A 20,683-nucleotide genomic window follows, 5' to 3' on the forward strand; every position below is an offset into this window, starting at 1 on the left:
TTAAACTGAAGTACACATTATCAGTAAATCGAATCAGCAGCACCTGACTTCAAATAGAATGCTGCTCATCCATTCTAATCTCGTTCTTTCATAAGAATGACATGAGAAAGTTTTATGGAGATGCTATCAAAGTTCATTATAGCATTGCTTAAGATTGACTATTCCACAGATCCGCTGAGACCTCTGAATTCAAATGCATAAATTGTAGAGATTATAATAACTAAGTACTTATTATCACTAAGCAATGATCATTAATAGCATAATTTCTATATTTTAGGGATTATGTTCAGACTGAGAGTTCTTCCACTCTTTGACTTGGTAGTCAATTTACATCTGAATGTTAAACATTAATATATTGAGAAATTCCCATTTGCATGCTATAAAGGAAATGTGTGATAGCAAGATGAGAAAATGAGAGTTTATCTTACTGAGATTTAGAATCTCATTATTCAGTAGTAATAAATGTTAACAAGCAGTATGTATTGATTTGTTAAAACAAGATTCAGAAAATCCTAGTGTCTCGCTTCCTTATCAGTCTTTTCATAGTGTTACATAAAATTAAACACCAGTGAAGACATAGTACCAGAAGCAGTATAGGAATGTGATTGGTCCACACTGGGAGACAGAGATCTGTAAAAGCTCATGCATACTCTATAGAAAACACCTGTTTGGAGTAATTGCATTTGCAATTTTATGTAATTCTCCAATAAAATACTAACATTCTGAAAGCAACCAGATTTTCTAGTTCACATGCTGTAATGTTATTTGTTACCTACACAGGCTCAGCAAGACATGTTCCATTTCAATTCTTATGATATAACATTTCTGTTAGTCTTTAGTTAGAAAATATTAAACTTTTTGCCACTTCAAGAAGAAAGCAGTAATTATCTCAGATATTTGTATTTAGTAGGAAAAATTATACATAGAAATCTGATAACTTTTATGAAAAAAAATCAGATTATTTAAATCTCCATAAAGACTAAGAATGTCAGAAGAGTGCTGAATTAATGAAAAGAAAGAAGTCAAGCATGCATTAAATATGTCAATTAAAATATAGTTATTGATCTCATTTTGTGGGCATGGTGGTGATGGGTTAACGATTGGACTAGATGATCTTAGTGGTCTTTTCCAATCTTACTGATTCTTTATGCGTACAAATACAGAGATTTGCACAAAATAAGAAGATATATCCCAGGATCTAGAAAACATAATTTTCATTTCCTAATCTTGCTCAGAGCTGTCTTCAGTCATTTGGCAAGTCACTTATTACTCTATGCTTTAGAAAGAAATTTCATGATTGGCTTCAGGAATTACATATATGGCATTAGGAAACAGAGGAGATAATAAGCAGCAGTTAAATCAGCTTAAACTAACTATGGAACAAATCCGTCACATTTCTGAAATGCATAAACATTTTTCCTCCACTTTGTATGGAACTGCAGAGGAAAAAACACAGATACTGTAAAAAACAGGACAAATATCATAAAGATATAAGATATTGTTATAAAAGTGCACTATTCTATAAGTACAAATACATCTCAGAGGTTAGTTTTATGAACAACATTCTCTGTGCACCAAATGCCTAGTATTGAACTTAAAGAACCAGATGCCCTGTTGTGCCACATTAGAAATTAAATACTAAAGGAGCTAGAACATATCAACAGCCATTTCTAGGTATTTAGTACATAAATTATTTACTTGTTAGGCTGTGCAGAATAGCATAGAATATATCACATCTCCATAGTGATACATACTTGGTGAAAATTTCTCGATTGTTCACATGAAGGATGAGTTCAAGAATCTAAATAATATATATAATTTATATTATTCCTGACACATTAAGGTCTCTACCAACTAAAGTTACATTATAATGGTAGGGTAGAAAAATGTTTGTTTTTAAGTCTTCAGAGAACGCTTTAAATGCTTAACAGACCCTTCCCCCCCCCCCCCCAAACAAATTAACAAATTTAAGCCTAGAACTGTTGAGCTTTACAGTATGAGTTCCACAAAGCCTGAGGAGGTTTGCAGTTTTGCTTTTTTCCATTTTAGTATTTCTAAATTCTAAGCTATTACAGAGCTCTAACGAACAGCTAAACATTGCAGGGCTCGGAAATCCCAGACTTTCACACTTCAAGAATATTTATATAGGTTTGATACCTGTGCTTTTCAAGAAAGCTAAATAGTACAGAGAGTACTCTTATTTGATTTCAAAAAGGAAGAAAGCAGCTGGAACTCTGATGAATACATAGTAGAAGTTTCCGGGCATTTTGCCAATAAAAAACTTGAATTCGGTTTATTTGACTTGGTTTGTTGCACATCTGCGCCAGATATAAATGTGATAGTGTTTTTCCTGCTTTATCAGTACAGCATTCTCTAACAATAGGAAGATTAACTAACCATGCAAGGAAATTCTCAAATGTGAAAGCAATAAGAACATCAAAGGAACCATGCCTGAGCAGTAAGCATAAACTCAAGTATATCTAATAAAACCAACTATAGAGCTGTGATAATAGAAGACTTCCATCTTACAATTCCCTGAGATTCCTGCTCATAAATTGTCTGATTAAAATTGCACTGATCAGAGAAGGAATGTGACACAATTCTATTGCCTATGGCATTAGCATAAACTACTAGAGAGTAAAAACTGGTTCATCAGTGTTTCAGGTTGGCCTTAAACTGTAGGTAGCAAGCAGCACAAACAACTTTTTGTAAAGAAAATTGTTCTTAGATCAGATATTTGATTAGCCTTTTCATGTTATATAAACTAATCAACATGATCACAGAACGGTTTGAGTTGGAAAGGACCTTAGAGACCATCCAGTTCCAAACTTCTTGTTATAGGCAGGGGGCATCTTCCACTAGATCAGAATGCCCAGGAACTCATCCAATATTGAACACCTCCAGGGATGGGGCATCCACAGCTTCTCTATGCATTCTGTGCCAGTGCCTCACCACCCTTGTGTTAAATAATTTCTTCCTAATCTAAACTTACCCTCTATTAGTTTAAAGACATTTTTCTATCACTACATTCCCTGATAAAGACACCCTCTCAAGCTTTTCTGTAAATTCTCCTTCTCTTTAAATACCAGAATTCTGTTCCCCCCTCTCCCAATTTTTCATTTCTCCAGACTGAACAAGCCCAACTCTCTCAGTCTCTCTGGATAGCAGGGATACTCTAGCCCTCTGATCATCTACTTGGCTGTGCTCTGAAACTACTCCAACAGTTCCACATCTTTCTTGTACTGGGGGCCCCAGACCTGAATGTAGTATTCTATGTAAAGTAGAACAAGAGAATAATTTTCCTCAAGCTGCTAGCCACAATTCTTTTGTTGCAGTACAGGATATGATTGTTTTTTATCAGTCAATATTATCACTGAATGTTAACTGAAAGAAAAATTACAAGTAAAAGAAATAACAATCTTATCTGTTCAATATAATGTGATTTTAAAATCAATTACAAATTAAAATAAAACATATCAAATTGTTAACTTCAACTTTAAAACTAGAAACAACTACTCTATAAAGAGGAACAAAAAAAAAATTAAACAGTGGTTTTTGATTCAATGAAAAGAGCAGTTATCCAAAATACAGAATTTTTCTTCCCAGACTACCCTTGTGTAGCTTTAGTCTTGATTTTTGTCTCTCAGCAATGCTGAGTACTCTATATGACTGCAAAATGAGAATAAAAGCCTATATTGTAGAATATGTAATTTAGTTAAAGCACAAAGAATCTCAAATATACTTACAATGGTATAAATTCAAAAAGTATATATAATTTACTGAGTGAAAGAGTGTAATTTATAATAAATATGCATCTTACTTGTTAGAAGGTATATTTAGTGGGCAAGCACACAACTGACAGTCTTCAGCTGTTCCTTTAGTAGGATCACCATAGAAACCAGGAAGACATCTATCACAGTATGAACCACCTGTATTGTGTTTGCAATCCTATAAAGAAGGTGAAAAATACAAATTCACAAATAGAAAACATACATGTGGAAAAGTTTCTGGATATCATTCACCTCACCCATTCTCTCAACAGACTTGTAAGAAGCTTGCAAGATACATTCTAATTTTCTGTTGTTAGTTGAAAACCAGTTCCAGAGAAGAGCTGTAAGAATTAGTGCTTCACATGCATCTGCTTTTTGTACTACTTTGAATATTTTTTTCTATATAAAATAGAGAAATGTTCTAACATATAATTGTCACAATAGTGTTTTAGGTCGTTTAAATAAAACTAGTGTTCAGAATATCACAAAACAGGTTTAGCACTGCAGTCTTGCAACAGACTAGATTTTTTTTAACTGTTTTCAGATGATGATCTGAGATGTAGTTCAGACAATGCAATTTATAAAAATGAATATTCTGTGTTTATGTGCATTAATTCATTTTACAAGGCATACATCTAGCAGTAAGCTAAATATATTTGTGAAGGGTAGCAAAGTTTGAATTATATCTTACAGGTAGAAATAAGGCTAAGTGTACTGTATATTAGGTCCTAACCAATTTTTATTCTTTAATGTGACTGGGTCTTGTAATAAAAGAAATAGTTTATCTAACCATATGAAAGGTTAGGAGCAGGAATCTAATTCACTCCTTAAAAATAGCAGAAGTAGATTTGTATTTTCATATACAGCCTTTAGCCTGATCTCAAATTAAATGATCTCTTTTTCTCAGAATGGGAATTAGTACTCTGAGAATAGATTCCCCATGCTGACTTCTAACAACACGTGCTCTTAAGTCTAAAGAAACTTGTGCCTTCTGTGCTTCCCTTTCACCTCAAAGGATTAAAAATCCTAAACAATTTGGCAGTATCCATCACAGGTAAATAAGTGTATGGGAACTGCTGAATCACAGCCTGAACCACTGGTTGAGCACCTAGAGACAAGACCTGGTCAGCCCTAGGAGCATAGGTGGAAGCAATTCACCTGTGCAACTGGAAGAGGTGGAGCCTGAGCCAACCCTTCTTTTGTTTGTTTTTAAATTTATAGTCACAGTGAGGAAGAAAATGGATGTACAGGTCTGATTTTAAGGAGAGTTAGAAGGCACATGGAAACGGCTAGAGTTAGGTTGTAAGAAAATAATTCATCAAAGAGAAGGTAGTCAGCTCTTTGTAATGTGAATTGCTTTCTCCGAAGGGTTGACTGCTACTGAGGAAGGATTTCTTGTTAGGGATTCCTCCTCTGTGGAGTGTTTTCTGCAAGCCTAGATCCTTAGAAACAGGCAAGCATTTCTCCTCTTTCTTTTGTAACATCTTCCCATTGTGTTAGTCCCTCTGTCAGGGACAATTAGCTTTCTGGCTTAAACTTTTCTGTACCTTTTTTCCTCCCAGATATTATCACAGTAGGCTAATAGAATATATAATATAGAATATTATTTGATACATGTAACTCAAGTGCATCCCTTACAAAGCAAATAGAGAAGTAGCAAATTTGGTTTTGACTGCTAAATTCTAACTTGATGTGCTCAGAAATAGATTGAAAAAGCAAATGACAACTTGAAAAGACCAAGGTGAAAGCTGTGAAGTAGATTTTATTAAATGGAATACAATCTGATGAAGTTTAGATAATGGGTAAGGCTCCAGATAATTCTAGAGTCTCTGGCTCCCCTGACATCCTAAACTGCTGCTTTAAAATCCCTAAGTTTTGTTAATATGTATAGATATTTTTAACCTTATCATTTTAATCAAAAACATTTTGAAGAACATCTGCAAAACTGCTTTATCACTTACAAAAAGTCATATATATGCTGCTGATATGTTTAACAATATTACTGCCTGAAACATAACATATCTTCAATAAAGGGTAAAGAAAATGGCACTGCTCTAATAAACAGTTCCTTTTCTCTTCAGAATATTACAATTATGGAAATAAATATTTTGCATTGTACTCTGCAGAGCTGGTGCCATGTATTTGGGCAGCTGATTAAGCATTATATTTTTCCTTTTCAGTCATAGGCACGCTGTTGATGGCAGCATTTGTCTCCAGAATCAGTATTTACTTACAAAGGGTGCATGCTTATCGCTTGTGTGTACATAAAATCTGCGTATCTTCGAAATGAAAGCATTAGCATATGAATTTATCAGACATTTGGTAGATTGTGCACTAATACCAACAATTGAGACTCCTAGTCAAATAGAAGTGTGGCTTTAGATCCTTCAGCTTGGTTAAATACTATTTCATTGGGTCATTTAAATCCATTTGACTGTTACTTTAAGTGCTATATTTGAAAAGAATCTACAGGCCATACTTAAAAAGTAACTGTGAACATTAAGATATGCTTTTAAAAGATATTACAAAAAATAATTTCAATCATACAGAAGGAAAAGTCCTCTACAATTCAATTTTTTAAAAGCATTATGTCAAATTATTTGTACTTTTTCTGGAAAATAATGGATTCTTCTTTTGTGTTGAGCTTTAAATACCCTCAGACATATCTTTATGTTTTTCAAGAATATGAACTGCTTATATGTCAAGGATCTTACTAAAGTGAGAGGAGAAAACACACTATTTTAAAGCTTACATTTGTATTTTCAGCTGCTTCTTTTTTAAGGAAAAAAAGAAAGCAACAAAAATCCTTCAATTTTCAGAGAAAGCAGTTCACATTACAAAGAGCTGACTATCTTCTCTTTGATGAATTATTTTCTTACAACCTAACTCTAGCCATGTGCCTTCTAACTCTCCTTAAAATCAGACCTGTACATCCATTTTCTTCCTCACTGTGACTATAAATTTAAAAACAAACAAAAACCCTAATCATATGTAGTGCCAAAATTAGAGCAAATGTTGCACTGAGAGTTGAGCTGAGAAATAACAATCTTGTGCAATCTTACTTTTCTCCCCAATACAGTCTTGATCTTATAGGACAAAGAACAACATGTGACATACTTCACCTGTTCAGTGATACACTAAATTTTATACTCGTTTGCCAAACTTCCAGATCACTTTATTAAAATAGGTGAGTTATTAGTCCTTCCAAAGTACAATGAGTACTCACAAAAAATCTGTGTTTCCTTCATATTGACTGGTCTAATCTCAGTTTGAAACTTGCCAAATGTACCGTAATGACTTAAACCTATGAAGTCTTAATTTCATGTTTGCATGAATATTCATTATTCTTTAATGTATCATGAGACTGGGTATAAAGATGATCATGAACAGCTGTCCCTAACTGCAGAGTACATTACATACATATTTCCTTGGAAATACAATGCATTCTAGCACATTAAGTTGGTGGTTTTTGGAAAAAAAAAAAACAAAAAACAAAAATAATAATCAGTGCTCCATTCCACAGATTCTTAGACTTTATGACCAGGAATTAGTTTATGCTGAAATCTTTATGCCTTCAAATTCAAATGACTAGATCTCAAATTATTTTGAATGCATCAATTTTCTGGATCTCTTTTATATCCAAACACCATCAAACTTCACTTAGCCTCTGAATAAGCAAGACTGTGGAATTCATTTTCATTAAAAATTTTATGTGTGAATCAGACTTTCTTGCCCAAAGACTTAATTGCTGATGTCCTGGAGTGCATTTTTTTAACACTTCCTACTGAGATGGCTTTCCAAGCTTGGAAGAAACCAAGTGGAAATCTGTATGCAGTGTCAGGGAAACTTAAGTTCATGCTGAAAAACTCATCTGCTTATCTGGGTCTGCAGCTGAGTGTATGAATACATAAATTATTAGAATAGAGGGCTAGTGATGAAATTAAAACTTTAATCAGGGAGTATGTCCAATGCTCTGATTAGTGCTTTGGCATGTTGCAGCCCAGTCTTGGAGTATATGTGTCACTTAGACAGTCAGGGAAGTTGATACTTGATAGAAAATGAAGATATAGTTGGGTACCTATTTTAATACATTTTTCTAGTCATAGACTCATTGTTTTATCTCTTTGAGAGCATGAATGTGCTCTTGTGGCGTTTTCAACCTCTGTAATGTCAAAATTACATCAACAATTTCCTTTCCTGGTATTATAAATGCAATCAAGAATGTTGCACAGGTTTTACATAATATTTTTCACTTGTGGTATGGCCTACCCTGCATTTAGCTGAGGATCCATCACTTGTTGCTGCATATCCAAAGATGTTGCTCGCGTGATGAAAACTTTCAAAAGCACAATTTGACTACCAGCTCTGACACTATCCTCAATCTACACAGTATATGCTGCTTGAATCAGATACAAAATAGATATAACTGAGGACTTCCCTCTTAGTAATTTCAGCACATCTTGAAGTGCAAAAGAAATGCTTTCTCTTTTCTTACTTGTGAGAACGTAATATGTTGCCATGAATGAAATACCTTGGAATGTTTTTTTTTTTTTGTTCTTCACGAGGATTAAGTTTCATCAATCTTATAAAACTGCCATGAATGTATGTGTGTAAAATTACAGAACGGTGTTTCCGTATGCTAGAATTTTCCCTATGAATCGAAGAAGTTATGTATATCACAATGGTAATGAGAATTATATATTATACAGCTTTCTATATAGTTGCTGTGGGGATCAAAGGGCTTTACAGGTTACTACAAGATATGTGTTAAAATGAGGTTTTTATACAGGCCTATGTCAAAGCAGATGATTTGAGCTTTTATCACAAGTCAAAAATGTATTTCAGCTGCTTTTCAACTATATTTCAAAGCTAAGGAAAAGTAAAAAAGTATCATATCAGTAAATTAGATGCATAACTTGTCTGTTGTATTGCTGGAAAAACACCATGAATAATAATAAGGAGGCCAAAAGGCTGTGTAAACCTCAATAGAAAGAATGCCTTTGATGTGAAACATTTCTCTCTTTCAGCATTCAGACTTCTCCCTCTTTCACTTCAAAAGGCTTATGATCCAAATTGAATAGCAGCATTTAATAGCCTGCATGGATACTAACCAATCTAACTTCATTTACAGTGTTTTCAAAGTAAGCTGCAAAAATATCCAGACCTGGTCTAAGGCTCCCTGTGCTCATCTTTTCAGAATGATCTAGTGTAAGCTCAGACAGAAAAAAATAAATACAGAATATGTGATAGCACACGCAGACTAAAGTACATTTTCAGCTGGTTATTTTCCACTTCCTTCTCAGCATTGTTATCTTTACACCAACACCCCTTGAAATGTTGGAAGGGGGAATGTTGCTATCTCAGTCAATAATTAATATCAGATGAAATTGCAAAAGTACAACAGTATGCAACTCTACAACTTTCTCTCACATCCTGGCTGATGCGAGAAAATAAAATAGAGAATTCATTCAAGGGCTAAAACTTGAGGACTCAGAAGAAAGCAACCTTAGAACTCCATTTGGCTATGAACCCCTAAGCAAAATAATCAGGAGTTATGATATAATTAAGCAGGATTTTCCCTTTCTTTTCTGTTAATAGAAATGCGTTAACACTGTTATTACAACTGTCATAGGTGGAGGCTAAAATCATTAATGTAATAAATTCTATCTTTATCAAGAAACACAAATCTTTATTACCCTAGACATAAATATTTTCATTGTATGTAATGGAAGGATTCAAAACATGACTGTCATGTCATAAGTGTTTTTTTTTTTTTTGTCCTTGATGCTTCTTTAAGTCTTACAGTGTAATTAAATTGAGAATCATTTTAAGCTTCTATTCATGAAAAAGTAATTTGAAAAACTTTCCAAAAGGCTACCGAATAGGTTGGAAATAGCATTGTGTTAGTATGCTTGCTGTGGGTAACATCATGGATTTTAATTGCTAAATAGGTAACTCCCAATAAAATCTCCCTGTGCTATGAAGAAAAAAAAGTTGATTTAGCCACAATCTTGCTTTTTCTTTATAATTTATTAAATAATTTTATCAAGATTTAGTAGGAATTTAAATGAAGGAAGACAATAGTAATATCTTCATATCATGCTGGAACAGAACTTACAATTTTATCTGCTAGATACTATAAGTTGTAATGTAAAAAAAAATAATACGGAAGACAAGGAGGAGGGGGATATAAATCTTGCCTGAAAGAATATTGATATGTTTGCTGTCTTTTGCATGCTGTATTTTGTACTATTGATTCTCTTTCAAAACATAAATCCTATGTAATTAAAAATTCATTTTGTTTACTTGTAGAAGCTACCATATCTTGGTATGAGGGGATTTAATCTTAACTTCAGGAACTGTTCAACATATATACGTCTTCTGTTTTTTGTTTTTTTTTTTCTGCTTAGATATTCCAGGTCTCAGAGGTGGTTAGGTCAATTACACTTGCATACTGAATTGATGTTGCTGAGGTCCATCAGGCTTTCTATATGTAGGTAACTTACCAGGCATTCCCCTGTGATATTATCACATGACTCTGCATGACCAAAGCATGTACATGGTGTGCAGACTCCACCAAAGATTGTACCATTCACACGTCTGTGTTGTGGCCAGCAATACTGTAGGGAAAATATACAACAGATTGTTTGGAGTTTTAAAATATAGTTAAATTTGATACATGCACACAAAAATACATTCTTGTCAAATGAATAGAAATGCCAGTATTTCTTTGGAAATTTGTTCTTGGTGCTATGGCTTTGGATTGACCTTAGCATTATTTGCAGATGTGAGGTTAGAGGAAGCCTTAACTTAATCATTCTTCTGAAATGGTAAAATAAAGCAGAGAAATGAAGAACTGAAATATGACACCATCAAAGTAAGAGGTACAGACCAAAAATAGCCAGAAGGCAAAATACTGAAGGAGACGGGAGAAGCAAAAAATAACCTCTAAACAACAAAAAACTCTTCTGAGAAGCTCAGCTGTAAAGAGCAATTAAAACACTGCTTAGTCACAGGCTAGTAACAGAGCTACACTTTTGTCTACAAATTGTTTCTTCCTCTCTCTCTCTCTTTTTTTTTAATTTAAGTGTGAAATTTAAATCAGGAAATGCATGGCTAGATTTTTTCTTAGGAAATGTGATAGCATACAAATTTGATTCATCACTGAAAATTCAGCAATCCTATTTCTTTGTCATGTGGTGTAAGGCACCATTCTTCGTAAATATATAACTCAGAAATGGCTTATAGTTTTTGCAACCTGTCCTTCCTCAATAAGATTACTCCCGTGCCCCAAACATGTTCCATAATATAAAAAGTATATGACAAAGTGCACCTGGCTAATACAAAGAGATAGAATACTGAAAGTATCCTGCAATAAAGAAAATTTCTTCCCCTTCATGCACACTCTACAAAGAGGTAACAAAAAGATTCTCCTTTACAAAAATAAATCCAATATTCTGGGGTTTTTTTTTCTTTTCTTTTCTTTTCTTTTCTTTTTTTTTCTGCAAAATCTATAAGCAATTTGAAGATGAATTGAAAATATTATTTTTTAAAAGTCCCTGAACTTTTTTTTCATTGTTGGTTATGAATTCCTAACAGAAATATGAATACTAAAGATAAAAAATTATAAAATCCAGGAAAGAAAAACAGGCTAGCAGAAATCACTCTCCCCTACCCCATGAGATGCAATTGTCTAAGCTGTTACTGTAAAATCATTCTATAATTTTTTTTTTCTTTTTCAGTGATTCTGAAAAAAATGACCTAATGTGCAGATATACATAATATTGCACAATATAAGGCTCCAAAAGTTACTAATTCTAAAGGGCTTAGACATGGAATGTCAATAGCAAAACTTGAAACAGATCTAAAATAAAAGATTGCAAATAACAATCTTAAGAAAAGACATGACATAACATTCAAAAGCCAGGAAAGTTCTGATTTCCTGCCCATCTGACTATCATAGTGGCACAAATTAAACATAACTTCTTCCATAGGGAAAGCAAAGGAGTAAATAGAAAGGAAATAAATCCAATAGAGAATAGCGATTATACAAATAATTAAGATTCACATAAATAGAACAAAGTAACTGCCACAAATCACCAGTATTTGAGATCTAAAATTTTATCTGTTTTACCTAAGCTCATGAAATTATGTGTTCAATTCTCAGACATGCTAGCAAAAACATAACAATTTTCTTCAAACAATCTTGCAGAAAATGAATTCCAAATATGTGTAATGGAACAATCTCATAAGAGACAGCACATTTTAAATTGTATTGGTTGTTTTCTGAAGACTGATAATGCCAAAACATTCATATCAAGAAAATAAGTAAATAATGGTTGTCTTCATTGCTGCAGTAGGTATGCCAGGTACCACAATATTATTACCCAGGAAACAAACAGATACATTAAATTTTAAGATAAAAAGAAGAGAAAATGAAACTGAAATCCCACATAAATTTAATAAAATTAACACTGTGGCTGGTTAAAACTGGAGGAAGTGTTGAACAAGTCCAGAAGTGTCTGGAAGAAAAAGAAATAATATTCTAAATAATTCCACAATTTCAATTTATGTTTGCATTCTTTCTTAACTGCTAGTTTCTCTGTGAATTGAAAACCTTGCCTTTTTCTTTCCCGTTCTTGTTATAAAAAGCAAAACCATCTACTCAGAACACAAAATATTTCCACATTTTTATCTGTCAAGCTCAACTGTTCCACATATATCATATGTGGAACCTCCACTACAAAAGACTCATAAGAAATTAAATAAACACTTGGAAATGAAAGCTTTTCACTGTTTTTCTATCCTAAAATAGTCCAGCTTTGTGAAATGGCATTTCTGAGCTGTCCAAAAGTGCTCTGAAATTCAATGAGTATATTGAGGCAGAAGCCTATCATATCTTTTTGGTCTTCAGTCCTAGTAGGAAATTCAACCTAGAGGTAGGGAACACAAAACATATAGGTCATTCCAAAAGTAATGCCTCCTACTCATTTCCATGGAAACTACAACAGATACAAAGGAAACCATTTGACAGAGCAAATTCTCAGCTGCAAAACACTATTTTTCAATGTAGTCCAGTGTAGTCACCACCATTTGCTATGCATTTTAACCAGTGATGAGTGGGAGCCTGTATGCCATGGCAGAGGTAACCAACTGTTTCACAGCTGCTATGATGGCACTGTAGCTAGAAAAATGTTGCCTATGTCATCCATCTTTCATCAATTCTGAACAGACAGAAGTCACAAGGCAAATCTGGACTATATGGTGGGTATGGTAGGACAGTCTAATCAAGACTGGCAATGTGCTCCACCATCTTCAAACTAGTATCTGGCCCAGCATTATCATACTGCAAGAGAAAGGTTGTCTACTTCTCTGGACTCACTTTGGAAGTTTAAGCCTTCATCTTGGATAGCTCTGCAATATAGTGACCAGACTTGATGGTTTCCCCAGGTTCCAAGAAATTCAGAAAGATCATTCTTTTCCTTTCCCAAAAGACAGTACTCATCACTTTACCCACATAGAGTTGCATCCTGAGCTTTTTCTTTGATGCAGAATTCACATGTTGCCATTTCACAGACTGCAGTTATGATTTTGACTTATAGTGGTGACATGCGATCTTGTCACTGGAAACAATGCTGTTAGTAGGTCATTACAATCTTGTATATGGTGTTCTTTCTGTTCTTATGTGAGCATTTGTCATGTGTTGCCACCATTATTTCCAACACAACAAAGTCAGTATTCAGCTCCATACACAGTTCCTTGGTTTCAATCCATTGATTCATGCAGATTAGCTGATTGAGGTGCTCTTTCATGGTGTGACAGCTGTGCATGGCCATCCAGAATGTGGCTTATCTTTCATTTCACTGTCACCACTCCCGAAACACACAATCTACCACCTCACTGTGTTCACATCCACTGTTTGGTCTCCCTAAACGTTCAGCAAGGGTCAGTGAATGTCAGTGGACAAAATTTTTTCAGATGGAGAAATTCAGGGACACACCTTTGCTTCATAGGCACTTCCATGACAGATGTCATTTTGTCAGTGTCCCTCTGCTGCTATCTGTCACATAGCAACAGAATGTAATGGAATATTGGTGGGAAAGTTCAACTTCTACTGCCATACTATATGAGGCTTTAATTTGAGAGCAGCCTTCATAGTTTAATTCATGGGGTCTGCAGTAGCACACAGCCAGAATGGGCACCTGCCCACAACATAGAGACTGTCAATTTGCAGCTATCTACATAGGATCTTTCTATTTCTGGATATGATCTTAAAAATGTATCAGAATTCATGGACTGTTTTGAATTGGACAGACGGTTTAGCACTGAATCCTAGAATTATAGAATCTTTTACGTTGGAAAAGATTTTTAAGATCATCAAGTCTAACCCAATGTCAGATAGAGAATTTCAGCAACACCAAATCAGGAACCTTAATCAAATCGCCCAGCTTCTAATGCAAAAGTAGGTACTGGAACAGCCAGCTTTCCAATTGTTTGGGCCTTCACAATTATTTTTCTTAGAAATCACTTCAAAATCTGAATTTAAGACAAATTTAAAAAAAAGTGTGAAGCACAGTGACATTTTGTTCCACTTTTTATCTCAACAACTGAACAGACATCTGACTTAAAATTAATTTTTAAGCCAAGGCAGGCAATATTCTACTTTTTTCCCTGTCTGTACCATTTGGAAGTGATAGGAATATCCATTTGCTGCCTCCAGTCTTCTTTCTAGATTAGTCTATCTAGCCTCAGCAAGAAGCAAACACATTTGGCATGAAACTAGACTCTAGGCCCTAAATATCACATATAAGCATTGAAAATTTTAAAGAAAAGGAGAGATGACATGCAAATGCCTAGAGCGTCTGTGTAAATGGCATACTGTTTGCAGTTTTGTGAAGCAGAGCATCTTGGTGTTTGGGACTATTTCCTTAAAGGCAAAGCTTTCAAAGTTTTTTTTTGTTTGTTTGTTTGTTTTGGTTTTTTTGCTTCTATTTAACCCAACTATACACATAAGAGATGATTAATCATATGTGTACATGTATGAATACATTGTAAGACAGATAATGAATTTGTGCTTAAGTGCGTATGTAAATAATCCTCACAGGAGTATACACAATCCCCAAAGATTCTACAGCAAATGGCAAAGCCCTGGAGAAAAAAAATGGGAAAACTTAACCATGTTAAATCAGGTAATTTGGTCCAATTTTGTTACTGCTATCCTTCTTCTAATATTGATATTTTTATGTAACATCAAGTGGTTGAAGAGCACCAAATATCGTTTTCGTTTTCTGTTGTTCAGAGAAATGTCTTTTCCTTCTATTACTTCCAAATCACCACAGTGGTGTAGAACTCCAGATTTCAAATATCACATGTAATGAAATGCTACCTAGAAATAAAACTAACTAGACAACGTAAGCAAAATTTATAACAGGAATGGACAGTTCTCTTATTAATTTCTATCAACACAGGGCCACTGGTCACATAATTATCACAGTGTTAGCACATTTGATATAGTCTTTATTGTAATACTAACCTCACATGAGGTACCATCATAACCTGGGGGACAGTCACATAACTCCACTGAAGATGCCAGCTTTCTCCCAGTTGAAGAGTAGTCAGCAGCTTCAATGCTAACACCATTTAGTCTGGGTGTAAGAGAAATGAAAGAGTTAACACAATGAATTAAACAAAAGTATTTGTGTACTTGGATGCAAGAGCATATACTGACATTGGTTGGCTTGCTTATACATATATAAATTTAAAATTTATATTTTATTTATATAAAATTATATATATATATATATATAATGTTTAAAAATAAGAAGGAATTCAAAGTCATCTATTTCTCCTAATCTACCTCTATAGGCTTGTTACTAATTTTGGCTATCATGTGAGGGAGACCATGGTCAGGCATACACTGATAAAAATAGATTTTAAAGTCTCACAGCACTTTGTTAGAAGAAGGGCTATTCCTGCCCAGCAAGCTGTATGTTGCAATTTGTGTTATGGCTGTATATAGAAAGAATTTGACACCAAGCAACGTCTTCAAAATTTTTAAAACACTACACCAACTTTCTAAAATATACATTACTTATCTTTGCTTATCTTTTTATTTTGGAGAACCAGCCTCTGTAAAATAGATTTCAGCTCTGTCCAGAAAGATCTAAGTGTTATGTAGATAGAATAAGATCTTCTACCATTAGTCCTATTAGTTTTCCAAATGACAAAGAAGAGACAGTTGGAGATTTTTCTGCTCAGAATCATAATCTATTTATATTTCCAATTCTTATAACCTAACAAGGATATCACTACTATTTATGGCAGTAGGAATTAGTCCTAAAATTAGTAACTTCCATTATATAGTTTTAGGCAAAGGGATGATGGGAAAAGAAAGTTTAAAATTAAAAAAAAACTTACTGCCTAAAGGAATTAATACTAGGATTCTATCCTCTTGTTTAGACAAAAACTAAACATGAATTTTATTTAAAAAACAAACATAGAAATATGACAAAGAGAGATTAAAAAAAAGGTTTCATAAGTCTACAGGTAATATCCAAGCTAGAAGTATTTTACTCCAACAGTATCACTTGACAAAATTAGTTGGAATTTGGGAATTTAGTTCTGGTAAGAATTCAAAAAAAAACATTAGAGGGTTACAGACACTCAGTGACATCCACTTTCACTTACCAATCTTAGTAGAGTGTTTGATTACCAGAGTAACTTGAAAGTCTTATTCTAATGTATCATTTCACAGAAAATATATTTCTATCACCACATGAACTTTGTTAAAAAGTAATCCATTTTCTTTGAAAAGCATAAAGCAAACAGGAACTTCAGAAAAACAAATGTTGTGATGACTGGATATATAATTAGGTTTTGGAGGGACTACCACTGGAAATTATGCAGTAAGAAACAAAAATCTAATTTGTTAATAGAATTAGAACCTCTGGAAAGATTCTTGAAACTCTTTTCGAGAAATGACACGTATTCCTATCTAGGTTCACAGGGAGATCTCTCTCACCATTAGCAGATCTTGGAACAAAGAGAAACATTTAAACATAGAAACCATCCATCCAGAATTATCCCACATTTGTATTCACTGAATTTTTCCAATTTTCATTAGGTTCTGTTATTCACTAAATGGGATTTTAACATGTTTAACAGTTTTTAGCATTAACAGTTACACATTGAAAAAAGCTGCAATGATTTTTTTTTTTTTTTTTTTTTTTTTCATTTTGACGTTGCAGTTTAGATTCCTTGATGCCATTCTACATTCAGTGAAATATATAATGCTGGCAGTAATGGGACAGTGGATCCTGAAGATGCATGAACAATGTGAGATTCGAAGTCGAGACCAAATATTTAAACTGACTGCTACTGTCAGCAGGCAACCGTTGACTTCTAAAAACAAACAAGATTAAAAGGGAAGGAGATGTTTCAGGCAGTATCAGCAGTTTACTGTCTGCTGTGCCAGGCATCTGAATCACATTAGCTACATAAAGCACAAGAAGTACTGACCCAGTCATTGTTCGTTTGTCTTGAACCTAACTCTGCATAAGGAAGTAAATCCTCTGTCATTCCTTCTTTCTTTCTGTTTGCATCTACCATCAGTTCTACATGTGGCAGCAAGCATTACCTTTGGCACCACCATAGTTACTGTTATTGGCCACCCTGTCTTTTAAACCTAAAGAAATAGTGCTACTAAACATTCTTGAATCACAGACAACATTAGATTGAACAACTTGATACAAGAGAGTTGTCTTGGCCTGTTGCTTCTATCATAGATGGACTCAATATCAGCAGTTTGGAAGATCTGTCAAGTATGAGCAAAATTTCTCAAATGAAACCCAGAAGCTGTAATCGTTTTCAAATTGATTGCTGCATTTCTGTGTTCTCATTTTTGTATCCTACTTGATAATGTAAATGAAAGCCCATTTGAGGAAGGTTCCTAGCTGTACCATAGAGTGCTAGCAATTTTCTAAGCTTAAAATGACCCAAAAATTATTCTCTAAAACATGCTCAATCTATGTCCTCAGCAAAAATGTCTTCCTTTGGAGCCCACCCTTAGCTGAGCTAAGGGGACAGAATAATGAGAAAATATTTGTTTATCATAATATTAGAGTTATGAGAACAGTTTTGTGCCCGGTATGTTTTAGCATGAGTTAAAGTCAAATACAAAATAAAGAAATCAGAGCTAGAGCATACATTGAAGATCAGCAAAATGCCTGTAAGAACTGACCATAAGTTGGGCTTGATTTCAGTAGATGCCTCTACATCATTTGACTAGGACCATGTACTGTTCAGAAATTTAACTCCATACAGTAAACCCCGCTCAAATAGGTGAATTTATTATTCCTCCAGTGATACAGAAGGTGAAGAATCCAATTCATTTCATTATGACTGGAATCTTAAACTGGATCTTGGAATCTTAGAGTAACAGAATCCTTAGAATTGGAAAGGGACCTTTAAAGGTAATCTAGCCCAACTCCTCTGCAATGAACAGGAAGACACACAGCTAGCTCAAGTTGCCCAGGGGCTAATCCAGCCTCACCCTGAAAGTCTTCAGGGACAGAACATCAGCTTCATCTATAGACAACTTCTTCCAGTGCCTCACCACCCTCACTATAAAAGACTTTTTCCTTATATCCAACCTAAATCTCTCCTCTTTAACTTGAAACCATTTCCCCTTGGTCTACCACAACAGATCCTGCTAAAGAGTGTGTCCCCTTCTTTCCTGTGAGGCTGGTCACCTCACAGCCTTCTCTTCTCCTGACTAAATAGCCCCAGCTCTTTTATCCTGTTCTCATATCAGAGGTGCTCCAGTGCATGGATCATATTTGTGGCCATTCTCTGCATGCACTCCAACAGGTCTATGTCTCTCTTATAGGATTCCACATCTAGATGCAGTACTCCAGATAAGGCCTCACTAGAGGAAAGTAGAGGGGCAGGATTTCTTCCCTCAACCTGCTGGCCACACTTGTTTTGATGCAGCCCAGGATATGGTTGGCTTTCTGGGCTGTGAGGGCACATTGCAAGCTCATGTTTAGCTTCCATCCCCCAGTACCCCCCAGGTCTTTTTCAGCAGGGCTGTGCTCAATCCTTTCATTCCACACCAGCTTGTATTAATAATGGGGGTTGCCTCAACCCAGGTGCAAAATCTTGCATTTGGATTTGTTGAACCTCATGAGGTTTGCCTGGGTCCACTGCTCAAATCTGCTCAAGTCTTATCCCCCAGTTAACTGGAATGAGCATCCTGGCAGCAGTCAACAAAATGTGTTTACTTTAGCACAAACTATTTACAGAGGCTTCTGTGCATGCTGATGTAAATCTCTGTAACACATTTGCCATTGCATACTTTTCTGGTAAATAAAAAGGCGTCAGAAGGACTACTAGATTTAGCAATAATGTAAAACCGTCTCTAGCCAACAAGGCACTCCTCAAAATTATCTTTGTCCTTCACTGAACCTTTTTAAATCACTGTCTTTAATGGACCAACATTCCAGAGTGCAATGTCACTATATCTAGAAGATGACACCGCCAACTTGCAAAGCACAAATTATAGGTAAATCCTGGAGAATATTTTTAAGACATGTTTGTGGCAAGTTACTAATAATACATCACTAAAAGGTTCAAAAGGCTGTGTATGAGCCAGACTACATGACAGACTACAAGTACCACACACATGGCCAAATGGCTAAAGTAGTAATCTGGTGTGCAGGAGGCAACACACGGTCTTCCAGATGTGACAGTGACAGGTTTGCCACTTCTTCCTTACAAGGTACAAACTACAGACTGTGCCAGTTCTACACAGCTGTGCTGACCTGACCATCCCATGTCCACTGTTGTATTCAACAGTGCAAACAAGGTGAAGCTAGTACATGTCCAGCAATGTACACTCTTCCCACATTTAAACTGCCTAGCCAACATTTTTGTTGCAGGAGAGCTCCTTTTCTCATCATAGTGCAAATGTCAGTATACATATGTATGTAAACCCCTGACAGATGAAGTTTGAATTTCCTGGAACACTTAGTAAAACTTCTTGTCCAGAGTTAAGAGTGCAGATTTTTCATTCAAAACAACATAAGAGCCCCTATCATTTGCCTCAGAATTGTTCATTTAATCTTAATTTAGAAAATTCTGACAAATGCTCTTTTTTTTTTTTTTTTTTGGAATGAGAATGGAATGGAGAAACTGTCTCTTTGAACTTCCATTACTCCCATTAGACTCATCTGTAAACTGTTCTATAAACTGTTCATTAACAGCTTTTCATTATCTACTCCTACTGTGTAAGGGATGAGCTATGCCCTGGTGGTTTGACTGTCCTTGAACACCAGGGTGGGAAAGTTCTGGGACATGCAAGGTCTTCAAATTGGATTGCAATAGTTCAGGCTGATGACCAAGTGAGCAAATTAGGAATCAGTTTGGCTCAAATTTTAAGACTGCGATGAATTGCAAACTTATTTATAGAGATATAACTCACACTATTAAGCCACAGAAATGGAAAGAGCCTGAAGAAAAGTGAATTCTTTCCGTAAAAAAAAAAAATGCTTTGTGCAAAAAAAAAATTATAATGACAAAGTTCAAATAAAAAAGCTACACACTATTAACAAAAACTGCCTTTCAATTTAGGATGTATTTAGTTACCTAAGCATTTAAATGATCATTGGATTGCTTAAAACATTTTACAGTAGCAAGAACTGCATCTATTATTTCAACAAATATCCATAAAATACTATCAAATCTCTCCTTTTCAACTTACCTCATGCCACAGAATCAAGTGATGTCTGCATTAAAGAGCATTTCAGGTCTCATGACTTGTAAGTAGAAAGCTACTACACAATCAATTTTGTTGCATATCTTTTAAAAAGTATTATTTATGCCACTTAATTATTAATATTTAGACAAGAGTGCAA

General features: G+C 34.7%; 1 protein-coding gene across 2 annotated transcripts in view; it reads right to left on the reverse strand.

The window, feature by feature from the left end:
• LAMA2 (laminin subunit alpha 2) overlaps positions 1-20,683 on the reverse strand; it is a 335,772-nt gene that overhangs the window by 136,231 nt on the left and 178,858 nt on the right. For both annotated transcript variants that reach the window (XM_090135808.1, XM_090135806.1), the window contains exons 15-17: positions 15,304-15,415; positions 10,277-10,390; positions 3,821-3,948 (exon numbers count right to left, since the gene is read on the reverse strand). In XM_090135808.1, coding sequence (XP_089991934.1) covers positions 3,821-3,948; positions 10,277-10,390; positions 15,304-15,415 — 354 coding nt within the window. The remainder of the gene's footprint in view (positions 1-3,820; positions 3,949-10,276; positions 10,391-15,303; positions 15,416-20,683) is intronic.

This window comes from Phasianus colchicus, chromosome 2 (assembly GCF_987193195.1).
Source record: "Phasianus colchicus chromosome 2, bPhaCol1.hap1.1, whole genome shotgun sequence".
In the NCBI taxonomy this organism is placed as follows: Eukaryota; Metazoa; Chordata; class Aves; order Galliformes; family Phasianidae; genus Phasianus; species Phasianus colchicus.